Source organism: Orcinus orca, chromosome 5, assembly GCF_937001465.1.
Source record: "Orcinus orca chromosome 5, mOrcOrc1.1, whole genome shotgun sequence".
NCBI classification, from domain to species: Eukaryota; Metazoa; Chordata; class Mammalia; order Artiodactyla; family Delphinidae; genus Orcinus; species Orcinus orca.
Genome location: NC_064563.1, coordinates 79,320,491 through 79,340,070, shown reverse-complemented (window position 1 = coordinate 79,340,070; position 19,580 = coordinate 79,320,491). Strand labels below are relative to the sequence as shown.

Below are 19,580 nucleotides of genomic sequence, written 5' to 3'. Positions count from 1 at the left end.
AGTAACTTCTGGGTAGGAAATATTGGGTAATACTGGAAATTAGAAAGGAGGGGAAAATTACGGAGAGTTCCCCATCCAACAAAGCCAATCTTTTTTTTTTAATTTATTTTTTTTAACATCTTCATTGGAGTATAATTGCTTCACAATGGTGCATTAGTTTCTGCTCTATAACAAAGTGAATCAGCTATACATATACATATATCCCCATATCTCCTCCCTCTTGCGTCTCCCTCCGTCCCACCCTCCCTATCCCATTCCTCTAGGGGGTCACAAAGCACCGAGCTGATCTCCCTGTGCTATACGGCTGCTTCCCACTAGCTATCTCTCTTACATTCGGTAGTATATATAAGTCCTTGCCACTCTCTCACTTCATCCCAGCTCACCCTTTCCCCTCCCCATGTCCTCAAGTCCATTCTCTACATCTGGGTCTTTATTCCTGTCTTGCCCCTAGGTTCTTCATACCCATTTTTTTTCATTTATATTCCATATATGTGCTAGCATATGGTATTTTTTTTCTCTTTCTGACTTACTTCACTCTGTATGACAGATTCTAGGTCCATCCACCTCACTACAAATAACTCACTTCCGTTTCTTTTTATAGCCGAGTAATATTCCATTGTATATATGTGCCACATCTTTATCCATTCATCTGTCAATGGGCACTTAGGTTGCTGCCATGTCATGGCTCTTGTAAATAGAGCTGCAATGAACATTGTGGTACATGACTCTCTTTGAATTATGGTTTTCTCAGGGTATATGCCCAGTAAGTGGGATTGCTGGGTCGTATGGTAATTCTATTTTTAGTTTTTTAAGGAACCTCCATACTGTTCTCCATAGTGGCTGTATCAATTTACATTCCCACCAACAGTGCAAGAGGGTTCCCTTTTCTCCACACCCTCTCCAGCATTTATTGTTTGTAGATTTTTTGAAGATGGCCATTCTGACTGGTGTGAGGTGATACCTCATGGTAGTTTTGATTTGCATTTCTCTAATGATTAGTGATGTTGAGCATTCTTTCATGTGTTTGTTGGCAATCTGTATATCTTCTTTGGAGAAATGTCTGTTTAGGTCTTCTGCCCATTTTTGGATTGGGTTGTTTGGTTTTTTGATATTGAGCTCCATGAGCGGCTTGTAAATTTTGGAGATTAATCCTTTTTCAGTTGATTCGTTTGCAAATATTTTCTCCCATTCTGAGGGTTGTCTTTTCATCTTGTTTATGGTTTCCTTTGCTGTGCAAAAGCTTTTAAGTTTCATTAGGTCCCATTTGTTTATTTTTGTTTTTATTTCCATTTCTCTAGGAGTTAGGTCAAAAAGGATCTTGCTGTGATTTATATCATAGAGTGTTCTGAATATGTTTTCCTGTAAGAGTTTTATAGTGTCTGGCCTTATATTTAGGTCTTTAATCCATTTGAGTTTATTTTAGTGTGTGGTGTTAGGGAATGTTCTAATTTCATTCTTTTACATGTAGCTGTCCGATTTTCCCAGCACCACTTCTTGAAGAGGCTGTCTTTTCTCCATTGTATATCCTTGCCTCCTTTGTCATAGATTAGTTGACCATAGGTGCGTAGGTTTATCTCTGGGCTTTCTGTCCTGTTCCATTGATTTATATTTCTGTTTTTGTGCCAGTACCATATTGTCTTGATTACTGTAGCTTTGTAGTATAGTCTGAAGTCAGGGAGTCTGATTCCTCCAGCTCCGTTTTTTTCCCTCAGGACTGCTTTGGCTATTCGGAGTCTTTTGTGTCTCCATACAAATTTTAAGATTTTTTGTTCTAGTTCTGTAAAAAATGCAACTGGTAATTTGATACGGATTACCTTGAATCTGTAGATTGCTTTGGGTACTATAGTCATTTTCACAATACTGATTCTTCCAATCCAAGAACATAGTATATCTCTCCATCTGTTGGTATCATTTTTAATTTCTTTCATCAGTGTCTTATAGTTTTCTGCATACAGGTCTTTTGTCTCTTTAGGTAGGTTTATTCCTAGGTATTTTACTCTTTCTGTTACAATGGTAAATGGGAGTGTTTCCTTAATTTCTGTTTCAGATTTTTCATCATTAGTGTATAGGAATGCAAGAAATTTCTGTGCATTAATTTTGTATCCTGCTACTTTACCAAATTCATTGATTAGTTCTAGTAGTTTTCTGGTGGCATCTTTAGGATTCTTTATGTATAGTATCATGTCATCTGCAAACAGTGACAGCTTTACTTCTTCTTTTCTGACTTGGATTCCTTTTATTCCTTTTTCTTCTCTGATTGCTGTGGCTAAAACTTCCAAAACTATGTTGAATAATAGTGGTGAGAGTGAGCAACCTTGTCTTGTTCCTGATCTTAGTGGAAATGGTTTCAGTTTTTCACCATTGAGAACGATGTTGGCTGTGGGTTTGACATATATGGCCTTTATTATGTTGAGGTAAGTTCCCTCTATGCCCACTTTCTGGAGAATTTTTATCATAAGTTGATGTTGAATTTTGTCAAAAGTGTTTTCTGCATCTCTTGAGATGATCATATGGTTTTTATCCTTCAATTTGTTAATATGGTGTATCACATTGATTGATTTGCGTATATTGAAGAATCCTTGCATCCCTGGGATAAATCCCACTTGATCATGGTGTATGATCCTTTTAATGTGCTGTTGAATTCTGTCTGCTAGTATTTTGTTGAGGATTTTTGCATCTATGTTCATCAGTGATATTGGCCTGTAGTTTTCTTTCTTTGTGACATCTTTGTCTGGTTTTGGTATCAGGGTGATTGTGGCCTCGTAGAATGAGTTTGGGAGTGTTCCTCCCTCTGCTATATTTTGGAAGAGTTTGAGAAGGATAGGTGTTAACTTTTCTCTAAATGTTTGATAGAATTCTCCTGTGAAGCCATCTGGTCCTGAGCTTTTGTTTGTTGGAAGATTTTTAATCACAGTCTCAATTTCAGTGCTTGTGATTGCTCTGTTTATATTTTCTATTTCTTTCTGGTTCAGTCTCGGAAGGTTGTGCTTTTCTAAGAATTTGTCCATTTCTTCCAGCTTGTTCATTTTATTGGCATATAGTTGCTTGTAGTAATCTCTCATGATCCTTTGTATTTCTGCAGTGTCAGTTGTTACTTCTCCTTTTTCATTTCTAATTCTATTGATTTGTCTTCTCCCTATTCATCTTGATGAGTCAGGCTAATGGTTTATCAATTTTGTTTATCTTCTCAAAGAACCAGCTTTTAGTTTTATTAATCTTTGCTATTGTTTCCTTCACTTCTTTTTCATTTATTTCTGATCTGATCTTTATGATTTCTTTCTTTCTGCTAACTTTGGGGGTTTTTTGTTCTTTCTCTAATTGCTTTAGGTGTAAGGCTAGGTTGTTTATTTGAGATGTTTCTTATTTCTTGAGGTAGGATTGTATTGCTATAAACTTCCCTCTTAGAACTACTTTTGCTGCGTCCCATAGGTTTTGGATCGTCTTGTTTTCATTGTCATTTGTTTCTAAGTATTTTTTGATTTCCTCTTTGATTTCTTCTGTGATCTCTTGCTTATTTAGTAGTATATTGTTTAGCCTCCATGTGTTTGTATTTTTTACAGTTTTTTTTCCCTGTAATTGATATCTAGTCTCATAATGTTGTGGTTGGAAAAGATACTTGATATGATTTCAGTTTTCTTAAATTTACCAAGGCTTGATTTGTGACCCAAGATATGATCTATCCTGGAGAATGTTCCATGAGCACTTGAGAAGAAAGTGTATTCTGTTGTTTTTGGATGGAATGTCCTATAAATATCAATTAAGTCCATCTTGTTTAATGTATCGTTTAAAGCTTGTGTTTCCTTATTTATTTTCATTTTATATGATCTGTCCATTGGTGAAAGTGGGGTGTTAAAGTCCCCTACTATGATTCTGTTACTGTAGATTTCCCCTTTCATGGCTGTTAGCATTTGCCTTATGTATTGAGGTGCTCCTATGTTGGGTGCATAAATATTTACAATTGAAATATCTTCTTCTTGGATTGATCCCTTGAACATTATGTAGTGTCCTTCTTTGTCTCTTGTAATAGTCTTTATTTTAATGTCTATTTTGTCTGATATGAGAATTGCTACTCCAGTTTTCTTTTGATTTCCATTTGCATGGAATATCTTTTTCCATCCCCTCACTTTCAGTCTGTATGTGTCCCTAGGTCTGAAGTGGGTCTCTTGTAGACAGCGTATATATGAGTCTTGTGTTTGTATCCATTCAGCCAGTCTATGTCTTTTGGTTGGAGCATTTAATCCATTTACATTTAAGGTAATTATCAATATGTATGTTCCTATTACCATTTTCTTAATTGTTTTGGGTTTTTTATTGTAGGTCTTTTCCTTCTTTTATGTTTTCTGCCTAGAGAAGTTCCTTTAGCATTTGTTGTAAAGCTGGTTTGGTGGTTCTGAATTCTCTTAGCTTTTGCTTGTCTGTAAATGTTTTAATTTCTCCATCGAATCTGAATGAGATCCTTGCTGGGTAGAGTAATCTTGGTTGTAGGTTTTTCCCTTTCATCACTTTAAATATGTCCTGCCACTCCCTTCTGGCTTGCAGAGTTTCTGCTGGAAGATCAGCTGTTAACCTTATGGGGATTCCCTTGTATGTTATTTGTTGTTTTTCGCTTGCTGCTTTTAGTATTTTTTCTTTTATTTAATTTTTGATAGTTTGATTAATATGTGTCTTGGCATGTTTCTCCTTGGATTTATCCTGTATGGGACTCTATGAGCTTCCTGGAGTTGATTAACTATTTCCTTTCCCATGTTAGGGAAGTTTTCAGCTATAATCTCTTCAAATATTTTCTCAGTCCCTTTCTTTTTCTCTTCTTCTTCTGGGACCCCTATAATTTGAATGTTGGTGTGTTTAATGTTGTCCCAGGGGTCTCTGAGACTGTCCTCAATTCTTTTCATTCTTTTTTCTTTATTCTACTCTGCAGTAGTTATTTCCACTATTTTATCTTCCAGGTCACTTATCCATTCTTCTGCCTCAGTTATTCTGCTATTGATTCCTTCTAGAGAATTTTTAATTTCATTTATTCGTTGTTCATCACTGTTTGTTTGCTCTTTAGTTCTTCTAGGTCCTTGTTAAATGTTTCTTGTATTTTCTCCATTCTATTTCCAAGATTTTGGATCATTTTTACTATCATTGCTCTGAATTCTTTCTCAGGTAGACTGCCTATTTCCTCTTCATTTGTTTGGTCTGGTGGCTTTTTACCTTGCTCCTTCATCTGCTGTGTGTTTGTCTTCTCATTTTGCGTAAGTTACTGTGTTTGGGGTCTCCTTTTTGCAGGCTGCATGTTCGTAGTTCCCATTGTTTTTGGTGTCTGCCCCCAGTGGCTAAGGTTGGTTCAGTGGGTTGTGTAGGCTTCCTGGTGGAGGAGCCTAGTGCCTGTGTTCTGGTGGATGAGGCTGGATCTTGTCTTTCTGGTGGGCAGGACCACGTCTGGTGGTGTGTTTTGGGGTGTCTGTGACTTTTTTATGATTTTAGGCAGCCTCTCTGCTAATGGGTGGGGTTGCTTTCCTGTCTTGCTAGTTGTTTGGCAGAAGGTGTCCAGCACTGTAGCTTGCTGGTTGTTGAGTGGAGCTGGGTATTAGCATTGAGATGGAGATCTCTGGGAGAACTTCCGCTGTTTGATATTATGTGGATCCGGGAGGTCTCTGGTGGACCAGTGTCCTGAACGTGGCTCTCCCACCTCAGAGGCACAGGCTTAACACCCAGCCGGAGCACCAGGACCCTGTCAGCCACATGGCTCAGAAGAAAAGGGAGAAAAGAAAGAAAGAGAGAAAGAGAAAAGAGAGAAAGAGAGAGAGCGAGAGGGAGAGGGAGAAAGGGAGGACGGGAGGAAGGAAGGAAGGAAGGAAAGAAGGAAAGAAGGAAAGAAAGGAAGGAAGGAAGAAAGAAAGAAAGAAAGAAAGGAAGGAAGGAAGAAAGGAAAGAAAGAAAGAAAAAAAGGAAGGAAGGAAGGAAGGAAATAAAGTTATTAAAATAAAAACTAATTATTAAAAATAAAAAAATTAATAAAAAAAAGAAAGAAAGAAGAGAGCAACCAAACCAAAAACACAAAAAAGAAAACAAAACAAAAATACAGACAGAACCCTAGGACAAATGGTAAAAAAAGCTATACAGACAAAATCTCACAGAGAAGCATACACATACACAATCACAAAAAGAGAAAAAGGAAAAATATATACATATCATTGCTCCCAAAGTCCACCTCCTCAATTTGGGATGGTTCGTTGTCTATTCAGGTATTCCACAGATGCGGGGTACATCAAGTTGACTGTGGAGCTTTAATCCGCTGCTCCTGAGGCTGCTGGGAGAGATTTCCCTTTCTCTTCTTTGTTCGCCCAGCTCCCGGGGTTCAGCTTTGGATTTGGCCCCGCCTCTGCGTGTAGGTCGGCTGAGTGCGTCTGTTCTTCACTCAGACAGGACGGGGTTAAAGGAGCAGCTGATTCGGGGGCTCTGGCTCACTCAGGGCGGGGGGAGCCTGCGGCGGCAGAGCCCAGCGTGACATTGCACCAGCCTGAGGCGTGCCGTGTGTTCTCCCGTGGAAGTTGTTCCTGGGTCACGGGACCCTGGCAGCGGCGGGCTGCACAGGCTACTGGCAGGGCAGGTGTGGATAGTGACCTGTGCTCGCACACAGGCTTCTTGGTGGCGGCAGCAGCAGCCTTAGTGTCTCCTGCCCGTCTCTGGGGTCCACACTGATAGCCGCGGCTCGCTCCTGTCTCTGGAGCTCGTTTAGGCAGTGCTCTGAATCCCCTCTCCTCGCGCACCCCGAAACAATGGTCTCTTGCCTCTTTGGCAGGTCCAGACTTTTCCCTGGACTCCCTCCCAGCTAGCTGTGGCGCACTAGCCCCCTTCAGACTGTGTTCACACGGCCAACCCCAGTCCTTTCCCTGGGATCTGACCCCCGCAGCCCGAGCCTCAACTCCCAGCCCCGCCCGCCCCGGCGGGTGAGCAGACAAGCCTCTCGGGCTGGTGAGTGCTGGTCGGCACCGATCCTCTGTGCCGGAATCTCTCCGCTTTGCCCTCCGCACCCCTGTTGCTGCGCTCCTCCGTGGCTCCGAAGCTTCCCCCCACCCACCCCCTGTCCCCACCAGTGAAGGGGCTTCCTAGTGTATGGAAACCTTTCCTCCTTCACAGCTCCCTCACACTGGTGCAGGTCCCGTCCCTATCCTTTTGTCTCTGTTCTTTCTTTTTTCTTTTGCCCTACCCAGGTACATGGGTAGTTTCTTGCCTTTTGGGAAGTCTGAGGTCTTCTGCCAGCATTCAATAGGTGTTCTGTAGGAGTTGTTCCACATGTAGATGTATTTCTGATGTATTTGTGGGGAGGAAGGTGATCTCCACATCTTACTCTTCCGCCATCTTGAAGGTCCCAACCCAAACTTAATATTTTGATGAATTTCCTTCTTGTTAGCTTCCTATGAATAGAGTTGTTAAGTTGTTGATGTTCTTTACATAGTTGTATAAGCAACTTTACGTCCTGTCCTTTTTTCTTTTTTACTTTGTATGTGATAAGCAATTTGTAAGCTATTATAAAGCTTTATAAATCTCTAACGGCTGCACAATTAAGCATTCACCTAGTGGATGTATCATAATAACGTAACCATTTCCTTCCTGTTAGACTTTTATATTCTAGTTTTAGGGGCTTTTCAATGTTATAGCTGTGAAGTTTTTCTCATTGAAAAATGCTGTTATGAACATCTTCATGCTTAAAGCCATATGAGTACCACAGCCTGCTACCCGTATACTGCTTCTCATCATTTTACTTGCCAAACACACTCTGCTTTGAGGCGTTTCGTGGAAAGGGATATTACTTAATGAAATGAGATTAATCTCTGATGGTGGGATTCCAGGTATTGGCAGCAGGCATAGCGGGTGTTGGGGGAGAGAACGACAGTTTTGAACAGGAGTTCGCAGGCCTTCTCTGTGTCCTTTCAACCGCAGCAAGTAGACACCTTCCAACCTCACATTTTTCTGGGCCAGCCCTGGCCTCCTGCATTGCCATTCACATGTAGACATTAGTTCACAGAACTCTATGCACTGCCTAAGCATCGCGGAAGAACTAGATGTGGGAGTCGGAGCCCAGGCAGCCAGGACAGGAAGTCTGACTTACCTGGTGGGCACTCCTGAGCATGATTCCCTGTCTGTCGGAGCATCAGATCCTAGTGCTTGGCGAGGCTGTGTCAGGAGCTGATGATCACAGCTAGCAGTAGAGTCAGGTGGCAGGTACTGTGCCCAGTTAGATTCATAGGAAAGGAGAGCTTCTTCAGATGTAACGTTCATGGAAAGCAGTGCAGAATGAAAAGGAGGTGGTGAATCCTCATTTTCCATAAAGGGGTCTGGGGTCCCACCATTCCCTTGTTTTTAATAGGAAAAGCACGTGCTGACTTGGGGAATTCTTGAAGGTGTCCGTGTCGCCTTCCCTAGACAGCTAGGGTCAGTTCTTCTAGTTGGCCAGGGTTAGGGCAAGACTCCATTAAGATTTTTGAAAGGGGAAAAAAATATTCATTTACATAATAATTTATGACATAATTAATACATATATACATCTGGTACAGTCTATTTCCAGGCAAATGTACCATCAAATTGATTTATCTTTTCCATTTCTTCTCTACTCCTAACTTTCCCTTCAAATTTAAATAATTAATACCTCTGGAATTTATTTTTAAACATTTAGAGAGCTAACTCTGCTCAAGGCACTGTCCTAAGTGCTTTAAAAGTATTTAAAAGTATTATCTCATTTGATACTGTAAAGCATCTCATTTAATCCTCATAGCAACCTATGAACTAGGTACTGTGATCGATCCCCATGCTACAGATGAGCAAACTGAGACCAAGAGGTTAAATAACTTGCCCCTGGTCACACAGCTGGTGAGGGGCTCCAGAGTATATGCCTTACCACTAGGCTGTGCTGCCTTGGGAGAATCAGGTTACCACAGCACACAGAAGCTGAGGGCCTGAAATGACAAGAGTGGGGAGGGGTACATTCCTGTGTTTCTGAATGTCACTGGAAACCCCGCAGGGAGTAATCATGTTCTTCCTCTGTAACACGGGGAAGCTCACAGGGGTGATCTAGCTCACACTGTTTATACAAGAAGGAGGTTCAGTTAATCTCCAAATAGTAACCGAGCAAAAATGGACCTACATGAAAGCAATAGTTTCTGGCGAATATGAGCAAGAACCAGGGGTGGTTATGAAGTCTCCTCTGGCGTATAGCATTGTGCACGCTGGAAAGAGGGCCACACGACTGTCACTGAGGAGTGGGAGGAACTTGAGGGACAGGTGCTCCTTAAGCTGCCCTCTGGGAAGCCTCGCAGAGGGTGGAGGACGATGTCACCCAGGCAAGAAGGGAACAGGCTCCACCAAGAAAGGCTGGGCCCAGAAAGGAGGGAGACTGGGAAAGGAAGCAAAAGAATCAGATGATGACTCAGGGGCAATGGAAGGAGATCCAAGTGGCAATTAGCATCAAAGAGGTTAGCAGGCCTCACCCAAAGACTCATGCCAAGGCCAGACTGAGACTCACTGGGGGCTGGGGGTCACTGTGAAGGGAGAAAGATGGGAGATTACAGAAACTGGGGTACAATCAGAAAAGACTCCAACACACCTGACCCCATGCTGAGTCTGTGCTGTAAGGTCAAGGCTCCCAACATTTCTCTAGCAGGAATAAGTTTGGTCTTAGAATCTGGAATGGGATCAATGTTTGGAAGTTAAGTATCCATCCAAAACCACGATGCGGCCTCAGAGTTTTGAACAGGGCATGCATGATAGCCCTTCCTGGTGCCCGAGTCACCTCTGACCTCCGTGGTGGTGAGAGATGGGGCTAAGGACACCCCTCAAATGGGAATGTTGTTCATTGAGAGCGTAACCAACGAGCTTATAGAAAAGACCCAACGTACATCGTGAAAAGACAGAAAATAGGCTACTGAGGGGTCATCTTAGAGAAATCAGGGACTCTGCTAATGGAGAGAAAAGTCAAGTGCTTACGTTTCAGTCGGTAAAAAGCATCTACACCACAAGGCTTGCTTTTCTCTTGAGAAATCCTTAGAGAGAGGACCTGATCGTAGTAGCTTTGTCTTCTTTGAGGACGAACGTAACTCAGCTCAGTGGAGAGCAGGGCATCTGAAGTGCCGGGAAAGTCAGCAAGTTGCCTGATGACAGATCTACAGAGTGAAGCCTGCAGGTGAAGAAGGGTGAGGCCAAGATAACACAGGATTTGCGGACAGATGGCTGGCAGCAGGGGGGAGAGCAGGTAGTCAAAGCAGGGAAGAGGGGCCAGGGGTCCTGAGGAAGTTATGACAGTAGTCGAAGTTTAGAGCCATGAAATGGGAGGATGGGGCAAGGGGAGGGGAGGGGAGGAAAGATGCATCAGAGGGGTAGGAGTGGAGGCTGGTTAGGGGAAAGCAGGAGGAAGCAGCTATTCAAGCAATTGACGCATCTTTAAGTCAGTATGTGGGAGAGATAGCCATTGCGAGACAGAGAGAGAAAGTGTTAAGCTGGAGGGGCTTCTGTGCTGCCTCAGCTGTGAAGGGCTCTACAGGGAGGGGTCCAGTGGCCAAACGACAAGCCCAGCAGGGAGGCAAAGAGGGTAAATGGGCAGTGGTTTTCCAGCTCCATCCATGTCTCCGTGGTTAGTTAGTCAAGCACGGGAACAGCTGAGAGACAGGTAATATGCGGCAGCTTTTTTTGTTGGGAAAGCACAAAAGGGGTCACATCTCTGCCCAGGGAGTGTTGAAAATGAAGCCAGATGTGAAAAATAATCTGCAGGCCTAAAAGGGGAAATTAGAAAATGAATATGCCAAGAAACATTCAATTGAAACCTAAAGATTTGCAAAGGAGGACATGAAAACAGTTCTTAAATGGCTATGGAGAAGAAAAGAATTAGGTGAAAGCGAGAAATGTTCTTTGCAGCATTTTCTGCAACAGGCTGTTTGGATAAACCTATTTAAGTTCCTGGGACCAGAGAGTTAGCTCAGGGAGGGAGGTGGGAACTTCTGAAGGTGCCACTCACTACAAAGGCCATGAGAAGCCGTGAGGTGGGGACACACCCACTGGTCCTTTGGAAATGGGGAGAGGAAGGGGAGAAAATAATGGTCCTGGGGCTCTGTGAGACACACGCCAGAATCGGACAGAAAGAAAAGAGAAACACGTGTACTTTTCTGTGCAACTGCTAGTTCAGGATTTGTGAGGGATTTGGGTTTATTGGTTAATGAGGGGCACATTCTGTGTAATTAACGTTCAGTAGGTGGTGGGACGCATCGCAGTCCAGAAGACGTAAAGCGCGAAGCCTGAATGAATTACTCTGAGGATTGCTAGGAAAAGCCTCAAGTGTGCCAAGATTCCTCAAAGATCTCTTGGCCCCTCTGCCCGTGACCCTTCCCCTAGCAGCAGGGACTCTTAGAACTTCCCAGTACTGTTTCTATCGTGGGCTCTCTGCAGCGGTGTTTCTCAAGTGTGAAGCCCAAGTCCCCCGTGTACCCTATAACTTCCCCGTTGCTCTGCTGAGAGGATAAGGGATTGTTCGGCGGGCAGCCATGCCTGACCATTGCCTCATCCATTTCTCCTAACCCGCTCGACTGCCACTCTTTGGAGTTCCCTTATTGCCATTGGGTGGGGACCCCGAGTAGTAACCTCTATGACCAAGCCCTTGACGTGAGGAACCGGGACATCCACCCTTTATTTGACTCATAATGGGTTTGGCTGGATCTAGAGCTTGAGCACCACAGAAATGCCCCTCCGTCATCTTCCACCTCCTCCTGTGTCTCTGGATGGGGCAGCCTGACAGCAGCACCTCGTGGTGTTTCCAGGCTTCTCTCCAGGACCTGGATCTTTGAATTGTACAAGCACACAGCCTGGCTCTATGCTCTCCTACCCCAACCAACCCTGGCCCCCTACCTGCCCATGGCTGGGTCTGGCTGTACCTTGCCCCAGAGGGCAGGGAACCTTGTGTCTGGGAACCCGCCGGGCTTTTTGCAGCCAGAACCTCAGGCCCTCTCTGCTTCGCCTCCGCAGTCTGCGGAGGGCCACATCCGGCCCTGAAAAGGCTGCAGGTTACATCTCGGGCCCTGTGCACCTTTGGTCCCGGGAAAGAACCTGTGTACCTGAGGGTGGCACAGAGGAGACCTCCACGGAGGCATAACAGCTCAGCAACAGAGCTTCTCAGAGTTAAGGAAATTTCGTGGTCATCTAGCCTAGCACCCTACAGATGGTCCATTCGTAGAAAGCGGAATCAACTTAGTGGGATGCCACCAGCGATTGAGAAAAAAGTTAAACAGAATATCAGAGTGCAATTTGTGTTTCAGTGATACAGTTTTTCATATGTAGTGTAGACTCATCAAGAATTGCAATCCAGAGCTTCCCTGGTGGCACAGTGGTTAAGAATCCGCCTGCCAATGCAGGGGACACAGGTTCGAGCCCTGGCCCGGGAAGATCCCACATGCCACGGAGCAAATAAGGCCCTGCGCCACAACTACTGAGTCTGCACTCTAAAGCCAAAAAAAACCCCACAACTTCTGAAGCCCATGCGCCAAGAGCCTGTGCTCCGCAACAAGAGAAGCCACCTCCATGAGAAGCCCGCGCACTACAACGAAGAGTAGCCCCCATTCGCCGCAACTAGAGAAAGCCCACGCACAGCAACGAAGACCCAACACAGCCAAAAAAAAAAAAAAGAATTGCAATCCAAAAAGCTTAAGAGACCTGATGGAGGTCTCCTAAAGCAAACTGAGAGGCGCAGTAGCTCAAGCCACTGATGTCTTCTTCTCTCCACGTGGCTCCCACCCTCTCCAACCACAAACGTACCTGAAAATATGTAATTTGCCCTGTGGTGTGTGGTTTAAGGAACGTGGGATTTGTAGTCGAGGTCTGGGTTCAAGCCTAGCTGGGTGACTGTGGGAAACCATCTAGCAGTGTTTCTCAAACAGTATCCCAAGGACCCCCTTTTCAGAATCGTGAGTTTCAGGGGGAGGGGAGTTTCCTTGTTAAAAATATGCATTTCTGGACCCTAACCCAGGCCTCCTGAATCATAACCTGTAATTGGGGGCCGGGGCAAGGGAGGGCTCAGCTAGAGTATCTGCATTTTCAATAACCTCCCATTGAGTGTGATTGTTATGCACACTCAATGTTCCAACCACTGATCTTGACATTTCTGAGCTTAAATTTCTTGATACAAGAGGTAGAGGTGGAATGGATAATGTATGTGAAGGTACATTACACACGGTAAAAGCACTCTTCAGACTTGAGGTATTCCCATCCCATGACACCCTTCTCTAGATGACACTTCAGGGAAGATAGCACCAGGAGAGGGGGGTAGTGGGGTCTGTGCACTTAATGGGACCAGGAAAGTTAAACGGAAAAAAAAAGGAACCAGAACCATGTGTATTTCTTCTTCTGTCTCTTTCCATCTCCCACCTTCTGTCCTAAAGTTTCTCTTCTTGATCTAAGCCCAACGGCAGTACCGTGCCCGTCCGTAGAGATGTGTTTAGAGTGGGCTCCGTGCTTTATGGTTGGTGATGATACATTTTGCAACCGTCAGTCTGACGCGTCATGTTAACCTTTTCAAGCCCACGGTAACATTCAGCTTCCTTTAATAGAAAATTCTCACCGTCCTGAACGCTGAGCTTGTTGATTCCCTACTCACTGTGCTTGAAGTAACTACCCAACATATCTGGACTAGTGCATTACTGCGGCTGCTGGTGCAGACAGCGCAGGCCCTAAAGGCTTAAATCAGAGATGTGCAGACTGAAAGCGAGTTACCTGGAGGTGGTAGGGGGCTTTCCCCCAAACCTTAGGAACAGGCTGCCGATCCAGGCCCCTGGGCCTCCCTTTCTTCCCCTTCCCTCCTTGTCACCCTGCCCCTAAGTGCAGCAGCTCTTCCAAGAGGGAGGCTTTACGCTGAGTTCTAGAAGACAAATGAATAACTAATGGTTTCTCGTGGTAAGAGTGAAAGTCTGAGTGTTCAGCTAGTAGAGGGTGTTCCTATCTCGGGGTCTCTCTGCCCAGTTTTATCGATTCTGCCCCAGGAGCAGTGCCAGGCCTGGAGGGAGGACAGGCTGGAGCACTAAGGACGGTTCCTAAGGAAGATGTGCCCCTTCTTCCCTGCCCATCTTTCCACTCTTCCTCCTGGTCCCCAGAGGCTGAACTAGTGTAAAACAATTCTGTTCCCCTTCCAGATAAACAGTCTTCTTCTTCTGCCTTTGAGTTGAAGGCTCGTTCTTTTTTATATCACTAGTGCAAAACAATTCTGTTCCCCTTCCAGGTAAACAGTCTTCTTCTTCTGCCTTTGAGTTGAAGGCTCGTTCTTTTTTGTATCACTAGTGCCTCCTGCTTATGCTGGTAGCTCCAGCGCAGGGTAGGGATGGGGAGGGCTGCAGGGCGGAGAAGGAAGGGAGGTCTTCTCTTCCATGATTCCCAATATCAACTAGAGTCAAGTGAGAGTGAGCAAGTTGGAAATGATGCCCAGAAGAGTCCGAGGCCTGGGAGTGCAGGCAGGCGTGGGGCACGGGGCGGAGCCCTTGGAAGAAGTAAAGGGAGTACTGGGGAAGGGGTTGGAGGACACAGTTAGCTGGAAGCTTGGTAAAGGAATAATGAAAAGAACTCCACTGGAACAAGAAGGAATTAGAAGCAAAGCCCCATTCTGGGCAGGCTCTAGACTGTTGCTGCAGGGAGAACAGCTGAGTAATTGAATGGCACTGTGTTAATTTCATGTTTTTTTCTTGTTTCCTTTTCTGTTCCCAACTCCCTTTCCCATCTTCTGCCTTCTCTACACCCTGAATCCCATCTTTTCTATTTTCCTTCCCCCTCTCCTCTGTTCTCATGCACACTTTGCACCTTCCCCCTTCATCTCCTCCCCCCACGCCTTCATGTTTTACTCTACCCCCACCCCACCCCCAAGCTCTCTGGCGGCTGTGAGTTGACCGTGGTCCTCCAGGACTTCAACGCAGGCCACAGCAGTGAGCTGAGCATCCAGGTGGGACAGACAGTGGAACTGCTGGAGCGGCCGAGCGAACGGCCGGGCTGGTGTCTGGTCCGCACCACAGAACGGAGTCCCCCACAGGAGGGCCTGGTCCCCAGCAGCGCCCTGTGCATCTCCCACTCCCGAAGCAGCGTGGAGATGGACTGCTTCTTCCCCTTGGTGAAAGGTAGGGGCGGGGGTTGGGGGTGGGGAGGGATGTGGACCAGAGGTTGCTGGGGACGTGGCCTGCTTGTTAGAAGAGCATCATCGCACTCACTTGTCTCAGGAACCCGTTCTGACCTTGTGGGATTTCTCTGGGACCCACTCGTGAAGAAAGTAGGTTGCGAGCTTAAAGGGAAAGAGCTATGGAATGGCCATGTGACTTTGGAAAAGTCATTTAACCTTTCTGAGTCAGTTTCATCTTAAAAATGAAGGTTGACTTAGATGACCCCTAAGATCTCTTCTAACTCTCCCATTGTATCACCCAACCTCCAGAAAAGTCCTCTTCTACCCATGGCCCAAAGCCTAGACTCCTCCTTTCTCCTCTGACCCCCGCCCCCTCCACAGCTACTGCAGGCTCCCCGGCCCCCTCACCCCTACCCAGCTGCTCATGTTTCACAAAGGACCGAGCAAACTGCAGAGGAACACATGGCACAACCACGACAGGTTTGACCTTCCGCTCAGCCCTGCCAGGGCCTGAGACACTCATTTACGTGCCTTTGACAGACAGATTGCCGGAGCCTTGGCTTCTGTTTTATGTAGGCTCTGTGTTCCTTCCGCACGCTCGTTTATTCGCTTTTTCTCACGTTGGGCAGACTGAACCACTGAAAACAGTGATTCTCCAGTGCGAGGGGTGTCTCTGGACTGGCAGGGTCAGCATCCCCTGGGAACTTTTAGAAATGCAACTTCTCAGAACCCACTCCAGACCTTCTGGGCCAGAAACGCAGGGGGCGGGGGGCGGGGGTGGCTGCGGTCTGTGTCTTAACGAGTCCCCAGGGAATTCTGATGCACTCGAGTACGACAGCCACTGACTTCAGAAGTCCAGGCTGGCAGCGGCCTTGAAGTCACTCGTTGTACATGGAGGAAACGGGCCCAGAGAGGGACAGACCCAGCGTTCTCTTAGTTCTGAGCTTCTTTTTGTCACTGGTCAGATAACCTGCGTCAGGGTTTCCATGCAGACCTGTGCTAGGTATTTACGGGCTGGGAAGAGGGAGGGACCTGGTTCTGTTGGGAGGAAGGGACAAGGGTCGCCCCGGAGACCTGTTGATGCTAAGAACTAATTACCTTGTGAAATGTTTTCCTTGCTGGAATTCCGTCGGGTCCATCTCAAAAGCCCGACCTCCTCCTCTCCTCCACGAGGTGGCTCTAGCAGGTTGCATCACTGGTGCTGCCTGGCTCTGGTGCTGCAAGGGCCTCGCGGGGGGCGGGGCGGGGGTTCCATCCGGAGAATGGCAACTAAAACCTGATTCTCCTCCCTCCACACGTACCTGTACTCCCCTCCATCGGCTCAGCCACCACCCGCTTCTCCGCCTTTTCTCTGTGTCAGGAAGTTGTGTGGCATCTGTAATTGCAGGTGCAGCTCTCAGCCGTCTGAAGCAGCCCCTAGAGAAACTCGCGGGACCAGGCGAGGGAAAAGCCGGGGGTCCCGGGAGTACGGTTCTGCTTGAAGTCTGACCGTGGGGAAAACATGGGCACAAAGAGGTCAGAATAGTGCACCTGAAATGAAATAAGATACACAAAACACTTAGAACAGTGCCTGGCACTCAGTACATCCTCAGTGTCATGATAAGTTACAGTTTTTATATCACTTCCATAGATTATTCAGCAAAATGACTAGAAACTCTCTCTCCAGAGACGAAAGCAAGGACAGCGATTTATTTGCTGGGCAAGGCTAACTGGTCACTCATGTCCAAGTGTGGGCTGGTCCGTCAGGAAGGGCTTGGCTACAAGGGGAGACCGGAGGCTTCTTGCCCTAGATCTGGCCTCCCTGGTGTCTGGCTGGGTGCATCCCTCCCTGGCCCGGCTCAGCTGGGGACCTGGGGGCATTCAGGGTAAGTAGTGCAGAGGGAGGGGAGTTAGCAGAGAGTTCACTGAAAATGGAGCTGAGGATGTGGGGTGCAAGCTAGAGGTCAGAGAGAACACAGGGCGTGTGTCACAGAACTTTCCAGCTGCCTCAGACGCCATCATGGCTTCTTACAAGCGCGAGGAGGGGACTTGGAGAACCACTAGAGCGGGGCTCTCAGCCCTGGCCACCTAGCCTCCCCTGGAAGCTTTACCACATGACAAGGCTCAGACCCCACCTACCACAAGTGGGGTCAGAATCTCCAGTGCCTATCACCCACTTCCTTGGGTCTTCCTGTTGGCAGTCCGTTTGCTCTCTCCCAGCATGAGTCAGTTAGGCGGGGCCTTCCAATGACAGCCTGTGAGCTCTCACTGGCATCTCGCCTGCGCGGACTTCCCACAGTCAGGCTTAAGTCTCTGTCCTCCACGGAGCATCACTATGGCCCTAACAAGACCTCTGCTGGAAGTCTGTGTGCTGATGCACACGCCTCAGCTTGGAAGAGCCCGTCCCTCTCTCTCCAGGGCCTGCCCAGAGCACTGGCCTCAGCAGAAATTCAGTAAGCTGTCCCTTCTCCCATCCAGCTGGCTGCCTGCCGGCCACCTGGCCTTCTCTCCTCTCCAACAGATTTGTCTCCAGCAGATGCTCCACCTTCTAAGTTATGCCCAGTGGGACTGCAGATGAGACGTTCGGGGGTTGTGGAATAGGACAGGGCCTCCTCCGGTGTCGCTGGAGGTCCGAATCCATTTCTTGTTCAGTCCTCAGAAGGCAACTGGTGCTCTTAACCTTCGAGGGAGCGTCAGGCCAGTGCTCCTACGGGCTGTGAGAAGCAGGGGGTGTCCGTGTGATGTGCTGAGTGCTCAGGCCATGACTGCAGGAGAAGAGGCAGAAGAGCCCTGGCGTGTCAGCACGGGGGGGGGGACTTGGAGAACCACTAGAGCGGGGCTCTCAGCCTGGCCACCTAGCCCTGGAAGCTTTACCACATGACAAGGCTCAGACCCCACCTATAACAAGTGGGGTCAGAATTTCCGGAGTGAGCCAGAGTTGTTCAAATGGTCCTCAGGTGAATCCAGGGGACAGCAGGGTTGAGAACCACTGCACCGGCCAGTCCTCTCTTGTAGGGGCAACTTCGGGCACAGGAAAGCAAGGTGCCTTCCCCGAAGTCACAGGGATAGTTGGTGGCAGAGCTGGAGGAGACCCAGGGCTCCCGCCTCCTTGCCCTGCACCACACACACTGCCTGCTGGGCTTCCTGGAGGCCGGAGGCCCTTTCTCCAGTCTTTCCCTCCTGTGCTTTCTCAGGAGACAGTGGTTGCTTGTTTCCTCTTGATATATCTGCGGCAGCACTGTTGGTGGAACTGTGTGACAAAGTAGAGCAGCCTGCCTTTCCTCTTATTTTAATGCCCCCCTGACATCGTAGAGCTTCTCCCCGGGGTTGGGCCCTGTGGACCTAGTCATTCTCTTCCTAATCCCCTCTCACCTTCTCAGCAGTAAGTGGCGAGGGCAGCACCTCCCAAGGGACAAAGATTTTGTAGTGGTGGTTTCAATTCTGGGTGCATCTTAGAACTACCTGGAGGAGACTCAAAATTACTGATGCCTCACACACCACCCCAGACCAATTAATTCAGAGCCTCCAAGGGCCTGGGCATCAGTATTTTTTAAGTTCCTTGGTAATTCTAATGGGCTGAGAGTCACTGCTTTAGGGGTTTGCCACCCCCCCCAAGTGTCAGGCTTAGGAGGGACTTAAAGATCCATTGGTAGGGGCAATATGCAGTTATATAAAGAACTCCTACAATTCAACAACAAAAAAACAATTAGATTTTAAAATGGACGAAGGACCTGAATATACATTTCTCCAAAGAAGGTATACAAATGGCCAATAAGCCCATGAAAAGATGGGCAACATCACTGATCATGAGGGAACTGCAGGTCAGTATGAAACCACTTCATACCCATCAGGAAGGCTATTATTTTTTTTCACAAACCATAGAAAATAACAGGTGTTCGTGAGGCTGTAGAGAAATTGGCACCCTCGTGCCCTGCTGGTAGAAAAGTAAAATGGTGAATTGCTATGGAAAACAGTATGGGGTTCCTCAAAAAATTAAACATAGAATTACCATATGATCCAGCAATTCCACTGCTGGGTGTATACCCCAAAGAATTGAAAGCAGGGACTCAGAGAGGTATTGTTTGTACACGCATGTTCGTAGCAAAGGTAGAAGCAACCCAAGTGTCCAAGGGATGCATGGGTAAACAAAATGTGGTATGTGCATATAATGGAATATTATATAGTCTTAAAAAGGAAGGAGAATCTGCCACATGCTGCAACATGGATGAACTTTGAAGATACTGTGCTAGGTGAAATAAGCCAGACACAAGAGGACAAATACTGTGTGATTCCACTATGTGAAGTAACTACAGCAGTCAAATTCATAGAAAGTGGGACGGTGGTTGCCAGGGGCTGGGGGAAGGGCAGGAATGTGGAGTTAGTGTTTAACGGGTACAGAGTTTAGTTTTGCAAGACGAAAAAGGTTTTGGAGATGGATGATGGTGATGGTAATACAACATTGTGAATGTACTTAATGCCACTG

General features: G+C 46.6%; 1 protein-coding gene across 8 annotated transcripts in view; it reads left to right on the top strand.

The window, feature by feature from the left end:
- Positions 1-19,580, top strand: part of KALRN (kalirin RhoGEF kinase) — a 653,035-nt gene that overhangs the window by 501,907 nt on the left and 131,548 nt on the right. For all 8 annotated transcript variants that reach the window (XM_049710431.1, XM_049710430.1, XM_049710429.1 and 5 more), the window contains exon 34: positions 14,873-15,119. In XM_049710431.1, coding sequence (XP_049566388.1) covers positions 14,873-15,119 — 247 coding nt within the window. The remainder of the gene's footprint in view (positions 1-14,872; positions 15,120-19,580) is intronic.